General features: G+C 45.4%; 3 protein-coding genes across 3 annotated transcripts in view; 1 reads left to right on the top strand and 2 right to left on the bottom strand.

Annotated features, from left to right (window-relative positions):
• PRMT7 (protein arginine methyltransferase 7) overlaps nt 1-9,197 on the bottom strand; it is a 45,369-nt gene extending 36,172 nt beyond the window's left edge. Inside the window, exons 1-3 of the mRNA XM_021716892.1 lie at nt 9,019-9,197; nt 5,591-5,627; nt 844-993 (exon numbers count right to left, since the gene is read on the bottom strand). Of these exons, the coding sequence (XP_021572567.1) occupies nt 844-993; nt 5,591-5,627; nt 9,019-9,113 (282 nt within the window). The 5' untranslated portion in view covers nt 9,114-9,197. The remainder of the gene's footprint in view (nt 1-843; nt 994-5,590; nt 5,628-9,018) is intronic.
• Nucleotides 2,422-14,843, bottom strand: part of SLC7A6 (solute carrier family 7 member 6) — a 56,759-nt gene continuing 44,337 nt past the window's right edge. The window contains exon 11 of the mRNA XM_021716910.1: nt 2,422-2,508. The gene's annotated coding sequence lies outside the window, so the exon portion shown is untranslated. The remainder of the gene's footprint in view (nt 2,509-14,843) is intronic.
• Nucleotides 13,211-14,843, top strand: part of SLC7A6OS (solute carrier family 7 member 6 opposite strand) — an 8,922-nt gene continuing 7,289 nt past the window's right edge. The window contains exons 1-2 of the mRNA XM_008067325.1: nt 13,211-13,433; nt 13,557-13,835. Of these exons, the coding sequence (XP_008065516.1) occupies nt 13,242-13,433; nt 13,557-13,835 (471 nt within the window). The 5' untranslated portion in view covers nt 13,211-13,241. The remainder of the gene's footprint in view (nt 13,434-13,556; nt 13,836-14,843) is intronic.

Raw genomic sequence — 14,843 nt, 5'->3', positions numbered from 1 at the left:
AAAAAAAAAAAAAAAAATCCCAGTAGGGCCTCCAAAATGTTAGGTCAGGCCCAAGGGGGCGAAGGGGGGTGTCTGGTGTGCAATCCAGTGCCGTGAGAAAGATGCAAAGAATTGCACAGAAGTTAGAATGGAAAATATAGTTTATTTAGAAAGTAAATAAGAGAGAGAGAGAGAGGAAATTCACCTCTCCAAGGCAGAAGAGGGGGCCCAAACTGAGAAACCTGGTGGCCATAGCTCAAAGAGCCATGGGGACACACCAGAGTTTAACAAAGCAATAGTACTAATGTTTTATTAAAGAAGGAAAAGATAGACTGGTAAAAAGTAGCTAGGCAGGGTGCCACATGCCTGCTGTCCCAGTTACTTGGGAGGCTGAGGCGGGAGGTCAAGGCTGTGGTGAGCTATGATCATGCCACCGCACTCCAGCCTGGACAACAGAGTAAGGCTCCAATTTAAAAAAATATATACATATAGCTAGTTCTGTGGGGACATTTAAGGTAGTGGTTCTCAACCTTGCTACACATTGAAAACTCCCAATGTCTAGGCCCCACCCCACGAAAATTAAATCAAAATCTCTGTTGGGGGGAAAATTACGTAGCAGTACTTCTTAAAGCTTCTCAGTGATTCTCATGTACAACCAAGACTGAGAGTCACTGTTTTCAGAGGTGAAAATGAGCTCCATAGGAAGGAACTATGCCTGAGTATCTCTACAAGCTCAGAACCTGGTACCAGCTTGGCAGGGAGTGAGCATTCCATGATGTTTGTGAACAAACAGACGGGAAAAGCACAAGGGCACAGGAGGTTTCTCACGCGACACAGGATACACACCTGAAGAATGTGGCTTACCTCGACAGCATAGCAGAAATCGGCACCTGCTGTGACCGCCATCATTGACAAGAGTCCCGTGCCAGTACCAATGTCGAGAACCAAGGCCTTCTGTCCTCTATCCTTCACCCTGCTCACAGCAGCCTGTATGCCCTGGTAATATTTTATATTCTAAGAAGAAAGAGAGGAAGGAATACCTGTCACTTCATACCAGTTATTATAAGTGAAAAAGAGGTTTCCAAAGTTCCAAAGTCATGCCTGGCAGCGGCAGTGTAAGTCATGACCCTAGGGCCTTTCTGGCCCCTCATGGAACAGCAGTGCAAGCAGAGTTGGGCAGGGCTTGCGAACCTCCAAGAGCACTGGGTCAGCTCTTCCCCTTTATTTCCTAACTGTCCCCCCTCCACACTCACTCTTCTATACTCTGCTCAGTGATGCTGGGGCTGGGGCCCTACAGACCACGTTTTCCTTTTTCCAGCTGTTAGGTACAGCCAATGGGGAACAAAGAGGGCCACTGGAAGGTAGAAGGAAGGAGAAGGCTTGCTCCTTTCCGCATGGCTGCTGCTCTCATCAGGGTGCTCTCAGTAATGGCAGTTGCCTGCTAACTCCAACTTCTCCTAGTATTCACATAACCAGCCTCCTCAAGCCTCTCAGAGCAGTAGCAGCAGCAGCAGCAGCACCTGAGCAGCAATCCTTCTCAGAGATGCTCTGAGTTCTGGAAAATCAGTATAGTTTCCTAGCCCTAGGCAAGGTAATGACTCCTTGCAAATTCTTCTGCTGGGCTAGCTCAGTGTTCCCATTTGCTTTCCAGTCCTCTCACTTGGGTAACCAACTCTCATTGTTAAAGTCCCTCTACTCCAATATAGAATGTAGCTTTTGTTTTCCTTTCTGGACTCTAACTCATATAGCTTCCTCATCTAGAAAGTATATTCCCTCTCAGGAAATAATTCCTTTGCATCTTGATGGTTCTTAGCTCAGGTCTTTAGTAACTCCTTTGCATCTTGATGATTTTTAGTTCAGGTCTGCCTAAATAGGTACTCTGACCCTTTTGTTGAAAATAACCAAAAATTAGCCAAGCATGGTAGCACACACCTGTGGTTCCAGCTACTTGGAAGGCTGAGGAGGAAGTATCACATGAGCCCAACAGGTCAAGGCTGCAGTGGCCATGAGCCTGCCACTGCACTCCAGCCTGGGCAACAGAGTAAGACGGACTCAAAAAAAAAAAAAAAGAAAGAAAAGAAAAGAGCTAAAGATGATAAAAAAGGAGGTTCATAAATCTTTTAAATACATTTTGATGACCTGGCAACTTAGTAAGAAGTATTAATAAACTATCAAAATTCAAGATAATTTCTAATGCAACAGTAGATAACTAGTACTGGACTGGTATCAAAAAGGCTATGGTCTCTGACCACAGTGCAATCCAATTGGAAATCTCAATAACAGAACTATAACTAAAGAAAAAAAGATTTTGTTTTAACTTATTTTTTTACTCTCCAGCTGCTGTCTCTGCTTGGTCTGGCAGAAAAAAAGATTTCTGAACATTAAGAAACACACTTCTAAACTCACAGGTAAAAGAATAAATCAAGCTACTTGGAAGGCTGAGGTGGAAGGATCGCCTGAGCCCAGCAGGTCAAGGCTGCAGTGGCTGTGAGCATGCCACTGCACTGCAGCCTGGGTGACAGAGTGAGACTTCGACTCAAAAAAAAAAAAAAAAAAAATGAGTGAAGAAAAACAGACACATAAGACCACATATTGCCTGATTTCATTTACATAAAATTTGTATAAAAAGCAAAACTCAACAGACAGAAAGCAGATCAATAGGTGTTACCTGGGATTAGGGGTGGGATTGACCATGAATAGCCATAAGATAATTTTACGGGATAATGGAAATGTTCTAAAACAACAACAAAATGCAAGGCATCATGCAAAAGTGCAGTAAAAAGAAATATACTTTATACGGTGTGTGTATATATATATATATTTGACCTTGCCACTAACCAACAAGTTTTGATTGCATTTTCTCATCTATAGAATTGGGAAGGGACTGGCCAAGTATGGTGAGTCACATCTATAATCCTAGCACTTTGGGAGGCCAAGATAAGAGGATTGCCTGAGCCCACAGGTTCAAGACCAGCCTTGGCAAGACCTCACCTACAATAAATAAAAAAATTAGCCGGGTGTGGTGACATGTGCCTGTAGTTTCAGCATTTGGAAGGCTGAGGTGGGATTGCCAGAGACCAGCAGGTCAAGGCTGCGGTGGCCATGAGCATGCCTCCAGCCTGGGCAACAGAGTGAGATTCCAACCCAAAAAAAAAAAAAAAAAAAAAAAGAATTGGGAAGGAGAGTAGAAGCTTGAGGGTTAAAAAATGAGGGGTCATGAATATTCGACAAAGAAATTTGGATTTTTACCTTGAACACAGTGAGAAGTCACTGAAGGGTCTAAGCAGAGAAGTTTCATTGACAGATTAGCATTTTAGAAAGACCCCTTGGGTTGCTGTAAGGAAGAAAAGAATGGGCCAACACCAGTCCATGAAGGCTGAGCAGGGAGGCAGGGCTGGAAAAATCAATGGAATTTGATGACAGACTGCAGGCTCAGATGTCGTAAAAGGAGCCACCTTTCTGGCTATGCTGATTGGATGAATAGATATGCCATTTGTCTAAATCCCCTGGTGGATGGGGCAAAAAGGACCCTCTCTGTAGGTGATGCTAAAATCAGAGAAGCTCATAGTCCCAAGAGATAAGAAGCCAAGACCATGAAGCTAGAGAGGTTTAGTCAAAAGTCAAGAACAGTATTTTTCCCACATTCTATAATTCCCCACAGCTAAGCAAAGGCATTCAAATATTCATGAAAATCAGGGAGGCACTCAGACTCTTTGGTATAACCTACACATTAAAAGTGTTTAAGGGCCGGGCTTGGTGGCTCAGCCTGTAATCCCAGCACTTTGGGAGGCCGAGGTGAGTGGATTGCCTGAGCCCGCGGGTTCGAGACCCGCCTGGGCAACTTGGCGAGACCTCATCTCTACAATAAATCAAAAAATCAGCCGGGCATGGTAGCACGCGCCTGTTAATTCCGGCTACTCGGAAGGCTGAGGCGGAAGGATCGCCGGAGCCCAGCAGGTCGAGGCTGTGGTGGCCAGGAGCAGCCACTGCACTCCAGTCTGGGCTCCAGTCCAGTGAGACTCCAACTCAAAAATCAAAAAAAGTGTTTAAGGCCAGGCACAGTGGTTCATGCCTATAATCCCAGCACTTTGGGAGGCCAAGGTCATAGGAATGCTAGAGGCCAGGAGTTTGAGAACAGTTTGGACAACAAAGCAAGAACTCATCTCTACAAAAAATAAAAATATGGTGGCATGCATCTGTACTTTCAGCTACTTGAGAGGCTGAAGCAAGAACATCTCTTGAGACCAGAAGTTTGAGACTACAGTGAGGTATGATTGTGCCACTACACTCCAGCCTGGATGACATAGTGAAATCCTATCTCCAAAAAAAAATGTTTAAGAAGGTTCTCCTGTCAGAGTGCTTCCAAGAAGACTGGCTGAGAAGTTGCCCGGGATTGGGTGAAGGAAACACCACCACCAACACAGCCACATGGCTAACCTTGCCACGTGCCATGATCCCCTTCTGCCTTACACGGCTCAGTTTTTAGGCTTCCTTCCAGCCTTCAAGCCTCTCGGCAACTGAACCACCCGAATGGGGCAAACTAGTCAAGTACTCTGGTAGACCAGGAAGTTCTGGGTTGTTAACCATCATAAAACCAGAAGTGCACTGCTCCATAACTCCAACAGGAAAAGAAAACTCACATAAACCACAAACGTCAAAGAGAAGAGTTTAAATGTAATTCTGCAATAAAGGGCAAATGTGCTTTACAAAATATAGCCCCCAGTGAACTCCAGAGGCATGATTTTAAAATAACAAACTGACTACACAAGGTGAAACATCATATACTTAGATAATTTTTATCTAGAGGATGTCATGAAGATCAGCTAGTATGTTCCACTCATTTTAAAACTGAATAAATGTGGTCTGCAGAGGTTGCATGTCTTCTCCAAGGTTATAGTCAGGTCAATAGCAGAGCCACCACCAATGAATGGATAAGGAAAATGTGGTGTATATATACAATGAATGGACCTGGAGGACATTATACTAAGCAAAATAAGCCAGACACAGGAAGGCAAACTGCAGGATTTCACTTATATGTGAACTCTAAAAAAGTTGAACTCATAGAAGCAGAAAGAATGGTGAGGGAGGTGTTGGTCAAAGGGCAATGTTTCAGTGAGGATGAATAAGTTCTGGAGGCCTATTCTAAACCATTAACAATAATGTAGCAGGGTACAGTGGCTCACACCTATAATTCCAGTACTTTGGGAGGTGGAGGCAAAAGGACTGCCTGAGCTCAGGAGTTCGAGACCAGCCTAAGCAACATGGTGAGACCTTGTCTCCACAATAAATCAAAAAATCAGCCAGGTATGGTGGCACACGCCTGACTTGGAAGGCTGAAGTGGAAGGATAGCCTGAGCCCAGCAGGTCGAGGCTGCAGTGGCCATAAGCATACCACTGCATTCTAGCCTGGGTGACAGAGTGAGACCTCAACTCAAAAAGATAAAAAGAAAAAAGAAAAAGAATAACAGAGCCAGTCTCCCAACTGATTTCCTGACCACTTAATCACACTGCCTCTTACCATCAATCTAACATCATGACCCCCAAAGGATTTTAACCTTTAAACCTAAGATTTCAAAATAGTACATCAATATAAGTTTCCTTTTATACTTACTCTGTCTTTGTCATGCAGCATATCTGCATAGGATGACCTAAAAAACAAAAAAGACAGGTCAGAAACCTTTGTTAATGATATACATCAACACATGAGAGCTTCACATATATAAGTATATTCCTAAATCCAATGGAACAAATGTGTCATCCGTTTTGAGCTTTTTTGTTTCTTTGTTTCTTTTTCTTTTTCTTTTTTGAGTTGGAGTCTTGCTCTATCGCCCAAGCTAGAGTGCAGTGGCACACTCACAGCCACCGAAGTCTTGACCTGCTGGGCTCAGGCGACCCTTCTGCCTCAGTCTTCCTAGTAGCTAGAACACAGGCATGTATCATTATGTCCAGCTGATTTTTTTGATTTATTGTAGACGACATCTCACCAAGTTGCCCAGGTTGGTCTTGAACCCTTGGGCTCAGGCAATCCTCTTGTCTCCACCTCCACCTTACAGGCATGAGCCACTGCATCCAGCTTTTTTGTTTTCTTGAAATAGGGTCTCAAGTGTTTCCCAGGTTGAAATGCAGTGGTTATTCACAGGTATACCCATAGCACACTACAGCATCCTCCAACTTCTGGGCTCAAGCAATCCTCCCACCTTAGCCTCCTGAATATACACCTATAGCTAGGGCTACTGGCATGCACCAACCCACCCAAACATTTTAAACAGTTATAATAGAGTTATAAGCTGTCACTCTCTAGTATGCAGAAAAAAATTTCAGAGACAGATGTCCTCAGATCTAAAAATGTTTGGTAGTTAACCCTGTCAAAGTAATTGCACAGCCACTAGCATCCTAATCATGTCATACATTACACACTTTCTTCCTCAGGAACAACTCAATCCATGGATGTAATACTAGGAAGAGGAGCCAGGGAAAATGAAAGTAATCATATTCACCTTCTGTGTAAGTGAGGGCCACCATGCCTGGCATTTTCACTTATCAGGGAAAACTAAGAGTTCACCAAATACAGAGGGTTAAAGGAAGGAGAGTCACTTCTCCATATTTTCTACCATAGTAATTCACAAATCTGAAACCCTCTGTCAGGGTCAGAATGAGCACCCAGAACTCAACAAGTCATCCTGAAGACGCTTTCTGGGAGTTCCGGGGAGAGCTAAGGTAACATCACTAAAACAGGCCTTCCACCAGCTTTGGGTAAACACCAGAAGCACTGGAGAGCTTATCTGAAATGTAGATTCCCAGGACACACAGAGATCCAGGTCAGGCTGGAGTCTGGAAAGTTGCACTTGAAATGGTGCTTGCAAATGTGACACAGGCAGTCCATACTCTATACTCTGAGAAGCATTTCACTGAAAGAATGGGGTTCTTTCATTTTTTTTTTTTCTTGAGTTGGACGTCTCACTCTGTCGCCCAGGTTGGAGTACAGTGGCACGCTCACGGCCACTGCAGCCTCAACCTGCTGGGATCAGGCAATCCTTCTACTGGAACTACAGGTGTGTGCTACCACATCTGGCTAATTTTTTGATTTATTGTAGAGACGAGGTCTCGCCAAGTTGCCCAGGCTGGCCTTAATCTCCTGGGCTCAAGCAATCCTCTTGCCTCCACCTCCCAAAGTGCTGGGATTACAGGCTTGAGCCACTGAGTCTGGCGGGGTTCTTTTTTTTAAATAGCATACCAAGATTTTTACATCTGAACCCAGCTACATATGTGTAGTTGAAATGTGGTCCTTTCTACCTATGTCCACTTTTGAACGGGCATTTCACTCACCATATTCCTGGCCTCATCACCCACTCAATCCTCATCACTCCACTGACATCACTGTCAGTAACCAGCACCGGCTCATTCCTGTAGCTAAGATTAGTCTGGGACTTCTCCAGGCCTCTGACTCTGCTAGACACTCCCTCTTTCCTTCTTCCATGCTAACCATACCTTTCTGCTTCTCTTCTTGCCTCCTCAGCTATTCCAGGATTCCTTCTTCATTCCCCTGGTTTTCACATTCCACAACCTCTTTGACAGACTGCAAACTCACCCAGTTTCAACTGTAACAACTGCAAATTCTTATCTCCAGATCCACAATTCTGTCTGCCTACTGGCACCCCATCTGGATCTCCAAACCAAATAACTAATCTCCATTACCTTCTCTCCTAATACCTCCCATTTCTCCTGGGTCCTCCCTCCCAGGGAACAACAACTTGATCCATTTTGTCATTCTAACCAGAAATCTTGGTGCTTCTTGAACTTTCTCTCTCCCCCCATCACTGCATCTGGTGAGTTATCAAGCTCAAGCTTCCTCAAGCTATCTCTTTTTTTCTCTGCATTGGAACAGTAATATCCACCCAAACGCTCTCTCCCTCCAACCTACTTCCTACACTGCTCTCAGTGAGTGTTCTAAAATGCAACCTAATTTTCTTTCTCTCCTGTGTAACATCTCAATCACTCAGAAAATAATGTCCAAAATCTTTAGAAGTCATGTAATACCTTTGAGTCCTTATTCTGTACCAAACACCATATTACTTTTAATCAACAAACAATTCTAAGATAAAGGCATTATACAGTAAAGTACATATTATTATATTAAGGCTCAGAGAAGTAAAGTAGCTTGCCAGCATTCTGGAGTTCAGAAGTCCTAGAGGCTAGACTTAAAATCATGTTCCTCTTCCTGCATTTTGTTACAATGCTTTACTTCCAGGCCCAGCTTACCTTTCAGCAGCCTCTCTCACCACAGCCCTGCTTTTACACCCTCTCCAGCCATACTAAACTGCTAGTTGCTCCCCAAACTGGCCCAAATGGAAGTTGACATGCAATCCCTGCTGTTTAAACTTCAATTGCCCCCTCTTTAGAATTGAGAAATCACTCAAACATCACCCCTACCCCAAGTCCAACTGGTTCTTGCGGCTTCCGTGACCTTCTGTGCCCATTTCCAGTGGCCTTTGTCTTACTGTACTACAAATTTTTTATATATCTGCCTCTTCCACAAAACTACATGGTCTTTGAAAATGGGAACTAGATCCTCTTCATCTTGGTATCCACAGATCTCACAATGCTGGCATGCTGAATGCACTTAATGACTGCTAAATAATGATCAACTTACATACTTTTAAACAATTCTTCCAAGGGAAAAAAAGTATTTTTCACTTGTTTCATTCAAGAGAATTTAATCATATGACGAATTTATCACCATCTCAGTGACCAAAATACATAACTTTCATAAACTCTACTACCACCGAGCCTTGGATCCTCTTTGCTCCACTAAATAGATCCTCTGAGACTCTGGTGATGTCTGACACTCCAAACAGGCATGACTTTGCCTAACTTACACACACACCTTCCTGGCTGAGCAGACCTACTCAGGACCAACACCTGCCATGATTGTAAACACAAGTGACAGCCTAGTTCACACCCAGATTGTATTCCAAGGTATCTGCTTTAAGAGCAAGTGTCCCACCCAGCTGCAGCTAACTGTGAACCAACACTTGTTACCTTGCAATTTCCTGGTGGTAATCATAGTCCTCATCCTCCTCCAGCCACTCCATGGACCCCGTAGTAGGATTGGTCCTGCTGCAGAAGACCTTCATGGTGCCAATCAGTTCCTTAGTTTTAGGACAGAAAAGCAGGTTTGCCAGTTCAGTTCTCGTGGACAGGCCTGATGGTCAGAAATCTATTAACATCATGATGCCCAAAAATGTGGAGGGGAAAGGAAGAGACAAAAAAGGTGAAAAAAAAAAATCAAGAAATTGACAAAAATATCAAAGCCATTGAGAGTATTTGTTAATCAATATTTTAATATTTCCAGCAAGAGCTATTTGGTTTTATAGTCAGCACATAACATCAAAAACTATAGTAAGTTCATTAAAATGCCTGGAAACTTCAGCAGTCCTTAGCACTTCCAATAGGGCCAAATGAGCCCTCAGAAAAGCAGGTGAGCAAAGGGCTGGTGGGAGGAGAACAAAAGATGGGGTGGTGGTAAGGAGTGCCACCGATACTGCCGCAGCACACCAAACACTTCAATTAAGAAAAACTACAAGGCCAGGCACGGTGACTCAAGCCTGTTATTCCAGCACTTTGGGAGGCTGAGGTGAGTAGACTGCCTGAGTCCATGGGTTTGAGAACAGTCTGGGCAACTTGGTGAGACCTCGTCTCTAAAATTAATCAAAAAATTAGCCAGGTGTGGTAGCGCGCATGCCTGTAGTCCCAGCTACTTGGAAGAAAAAAAAAGAGATAGGTCTTGCTTATGTTGCCCAGGCTAGACTCAAACTCCTGCACTGGAAATTCTCCCACATCAGCCTCCCAAGAAGCTGGGACTATATGCATGCACCACCAAACCCAGCTGATGTTAGCACTCTTTTTCTTTCTTTTTTTTTTTTTTTTTTTTTTTTTTTTTGAGTAGGAGTCTCACTCCATCACCCTGCTGGAGTGCAGTGGCACTCTCACAGCCACCATAGCCTTGACCTGCTGGGCTCAGGCGATTCTTCTGTTTCAGGCTTCCAAGTAGCTGGAACTACAGGTGTGCGCCACCACACCCAACTAATTTTTTTATTTACTGTAGAGACAAGGTCTTGCCATGTTCCCCAGGCTGGTCTCAAACCCGCGGGCTCAAGCAATCCTCTCACCTCCGCCTCCCAAAATGCTGGTGGTATAGGTATGAGCCACCACACCGGCTTTTTCTTTAAGAGATAGGATCTTGCTATGTTGCCCAGGCTGGACTCAAAGTCCTAGGCTTGTAATCCTCCCACATCAGTCTTCCAAGAAGCTGGAACTATATGCATGCATCGCCACACCCAGCTAATATTAGCACTCTTTTCCTTTTTTTTTTTTTTTTTTTTTTTTTGAAACAGGGGCTCACTCTTTGCTCAGCCTGGAATGCAGTAGTGCAATAATAGTTCATTGCAGCCTCTAATTCTTGGGCCCAAGTGTTTCTCCTGTCTCAGCCTCCCAAGTAGCTGGAACTACAGGCATGTACCACCACGCCAGCCTAATTTTTTTTTTATTTTTGTAAGGACGGAGTCTCTCTAGTTGTCCAGGCTGGTTTCCAACCCCTGGCCTCCAGCAATCCTTCCACCTAGCCCTCCTAAAGTGCTGGCATTACAGGTATGAGCCACTACACCTGGCCAGCATCCTTTATGCTTCACTACCTTTTATAGTGATTACTTTTCAAAATTTAATTTTAAAAGCAATTTTTAAAAACCTTTCTCCAGCCGGGCTCGGTGGCTTAGTCTGTAATCCCAGCACTTTGGGAGGCCAAGGTGAGTGGATTGCCTGAACCCACAGGTTCGAGACCAGCCCGGGCAACTTGGCGAGCCCTCATCTCTATAATAAATCAAAAATTAGCTGGGCGAGGTAGCACGTGCCTGTAGTTCCAGTTACTTGGAAGGCTGAGGCGGGAGGATTGCCAGAGCCCAGCAGGTCAAAACTGGGGTGGCCATGAGCATGCCACTGCACTCCAGCTTGGGCTACAGAGTGAGACTCCGACTCCAAAAATAAAATTAAAATAAAATAAAAAACTTTCTCCGTCTAAAACAAATTTTGCTTCAAATAAAAAAAGTCACTAGATTCATGTCTTGCATGGCCTGTCTCTCCAAAAAGATCTATTTCTGGGAGGCAGAGAAACACCACAGCTCAAAGTCTGAAGGTACCCCTCAGCGGGCTTGGGCTCTCCCAGTACCCATCCATCTTACCATTCAGAAAACAGTAGGTGTTCCATACTCCCCTTCCTTTCTTGTTAAACACTGGTGCATCTTCAGGAAACCTCAGAAAGAAGAGTGCCTCCGCCACAGGTCCCTAAACATTCCTAAGACATTTTATTGACCAGAGTTTTTTTTTCTTTTACTTTCTTTTGAAGTTATCTAGGCTAAGTAAACATCGAATTCTTACAAAAGCAGATAAGAAATAATCTTCTCTGAAAAGACTCAGGCAGTCACTAGCATGGTTCAAAGCAGTCAATCTGAGCTGGGAGTGGTGGCTCATGTCTATAATCCCAACACTTTGGAGGCAGAGGCCAGAGAATTGCTTGATTCGAGGTTCAAGACCAGCCTGGGCAACTTGGCAAGACCTCATCTCTACAATAAATTAAAAAATTACCCAGGCATGATGGTGTGTGCATATGGTTCCAGCTACTTGGAAGACTGAGGCAGAAAGATCACCTGAGCCCAGCAGGTCGAGGCTGCAGTGGTCGTGAGCATGCCACTGCACTTTAGCCTGGGCAACAGAGTGAGACTCCAACCCCCGCCCCCCCCCCAAAAAAAAACCAGTGCAGTAAAGAATTTTAATCTTTGGAATTCCTTTCTTGTCTGTGATGTTGCTGAGGCGGTAACTAGGCCCACAGTATTTTTTTAGAACTGGGAACCATATCCTGTGTTAATTTTATAAACAGATAAACCTCTTCTGGGTGGGCACTAAACATCTTCTATGGCTAAATCCCCTAATCTATTATTATGACTTGTCCTCTCCCAGAAATGAGCCCACACGGCAGATTTAGGAGACATTCTCTGATCTCTTCACTTTCCAAGAACTGTAAACTCACACGATAATTTATAAGGAAGGAACAGAAACCACCACGCCAAGCCCTAATTACATCAGATTTCAGGGAGGATGTTCTGTTCATTAATTCAAAATTTATTAAGTACCTTCTATTTGCCAAGAACTATACTAGGGACTGGAGCCACTATCACAGATAAGACAGAGAAGGTCCTGGCTCTCCAAGAGTTTATTTAGACTCTAACGGGGAAGAGAATAATATAAGCAATTACAGACTTTATGGGTGCAAGAAAAAAAGACACACAGGAAAGAGAAAACAGGCTATAGAAGAACCTTCTGAGGAAGGCGGCATTTGAAAACAGCAAGACCAGATTAAAGGGTGGGAAGAGTAGTTTTTACATGTCAGGAGTCCTTTCCCAAGAAAAGGCCCCACGGCAGAAAAAACTAGAAACATAAAGAAACTGTGCCAAAAGCCCGAGTGACTGAAGCACTCTGAGCATAAGAAATTCTGGATTAGGCGTGGACTTCTACAAATCAAGTTGGTCCTTGCTGCCTTCGGAAAGATGTTTGGCTTTTGTTCTAAAAGCAGTGAAGCTACCCAACGGTCTTAAGCAGATGCACGTCGACGCTGGGTGTCCGCTTTCACAGGACCACTCTGGCTAGCGAGAGTAGGAAAGGCAAACTCAGCAGTGCCGTGAATCAAAGAACGGTGGCCCAGCGAGGGTGCGATGACGGCAAATCCGCACCCCTGCGGCCCTACTCTGGGGCCAGGGGAGAGCCAGGCACAGGTACTGTGACCCAGCCCCGCAAACGGCAATAACCCGGCTAGAACGCAGAGCCAGGGTGGGCCTGGGACCTCGCTCTTCTGCGCGAGGGCGCTTCAAGCTGCCCCACGTGGACTCTGGAGAAAGGTTCCCGAGAGTCCCGAAGAGATGCACGAGTATGCCCACGTAATGCCCTTCAGCCAGAACCTTGGCGTTGAGGACAAGATGCTGGCTGCACCCAGGACTCCAAGGCGACCCCACCTTCCCAGCAAGCCCAGGGGGGCCTCACCCGCCGCGGAAACCAACCCGGCTTCCCTTAGCCTCCTTCACCACCTCGTCACGGCCAGCGTGCGGGGGCGGAACCTCACTGCGCCTGCGGAGCGTGCCGGGGGCGGGTCCCAAAGCGGAACTTGCAAGCTCTTCCGCCTCACCCCTGCGTTCCCACAATTCTCCGCGACAGCCGCTATGGAGGCTAGCAGGACAGCAGTGCTCCGGGTGAAGCGGAAGCGCAGTGCAGAGCCTGCTGAGGCTCTTGTGCTCGCCTGTAAACGCCTCCGGAGCGGCTCGGTCGAGTCTACCGCCCAGAAGGCGCCGGAGGGTCTGGAGAGAGCAGCGGAGAATAATGTCTTCCAGTTAGTGGCCACCGTGCGCTCCCAGGTATTGGGCGTGGATAGAGCCCGGTGTGGAGGGGATCTTAGGATAAAACTGCGATGAATCTTGATCCCTGACCTCCTCACAAACCCCTTCTTACGCCGGCCTCCTTCCTCTGCCGCCCCCCAGGAGGAACCAGTCCAGCCACTCCTGCGGGCTGCTCTGCACCCGTCCCGGGGCAGCCAGCAGCGTATCCGCCGCGATCTCCGTGCGTCGGCTTGGGAGACCCGGCAGGAGGGACGCTACCGGGTTATCTCCAGCCGCCGATCCTTGGGAACCACTGCGTGCGGCTTGGAGTCCAAATACGCTCTGGGGAACCCAGAAGCCGCCGGGGACTCAGGCTTTCAGCTATTCGACCTGGTCCACGAAGAGGAAGAACCTGAAGCCGCAACTGCGGACTCCTCCAAAGTAAGTATGCACCCGGAGGTGGGCACTGGATGTCTCGCAACGATATGCCTAGAGTCTGAGCCCGAGAGCAGCACACAGCTTCACCTTAGGGGAATAGATGATCCATCTGGCATAATGGTCTCATCTTACAGGTTTGGTTATTCATGCATTTACTGAGCACTTACTATGTGCCAGGTATTGGTCTTAGATTCTGTGGATACAGCAGTGAGGACCTAACATTCACGTAGAGGAGAAAAACAGTAAACAAGTAAATTCAGTGTAAAACGTTGATAAAGGCTGTAAGGGGGATAGGGGCAGGAAGAGTGGTGCCATTTCAGTAAGAGTCTCACTGAGAAAATGACATTTGGGTGAAGACCTGAAGATGGCAAGGCATTGTGTATATGGAGAGGCCTTACAAGCAGAGAACCTGCAAGGGCAGAAGCCGAGTTTGCCTGGTGTGTTTGCAGGATCAGTGTGCCAGAATTCCAGTAGGCTGGAGAAGAGTTGTAAGGAATTTGGGGCAAGATGCCTGCTAGATATTGACTTTCTGTTCTTATGACATCATTTTAAATAACCTTCATAAAAACAAATAAGAATAGTTTTAGGTTTTCAGAATACTTGCAACAATAGTAGAACAAGTTCCTGAATACTTTTTACCCAGTTAATATCTTACATGATTATGGTGCATTTGTCAAAACTAAGAAACCAACATTGGTGACATTGCCGTTAACTGAACTCCATAGTTTACTTGATTTTTATTCGTTTCTTCCTAATGATCTTTTTGTGTACCAGGATCCCATCCAGAATACCATATTACATTTAGTTGTCATGTCTCCTTAGTTCCCTGTGTTCTGTGATTAGACATGCTTTCAAAAAAAATCTCTGGGCCTGGTTCGGTGGCTCAGCCTGTAATCCCAGCACTTTGGGAGGCCGAGGAGAATGGATTGCCTGAGCCCATGGGTTCAAGACCAGCCTGGGCAATTTGCTAAGACCTCATCTCTGTAATTAAAAAAAAAAAAAAAAAAAAAG

This window comes from Carlito syrichta, unplaced genomic scaffold (genome assembly GCF_000164805.1).
Source record: "Carlito syrichta isolate Samal-C Ts95f unplaced genomic scaffold, Tarsius_syrichta-2.0.1 Scaffold106348, whole genome shotgun sequence".
Taxonomy (NCBI): Eukaryota; Metazoa; Chordata; class Mammalia; order Primates; family Tarsiidae; genus Carlito; species Carlito syrichta.
The sequence above is the reverse complement of the archived record's forward strand: the minus strand, read 5'-3'. Positions and strand labels throughout refer to the sequence as shown.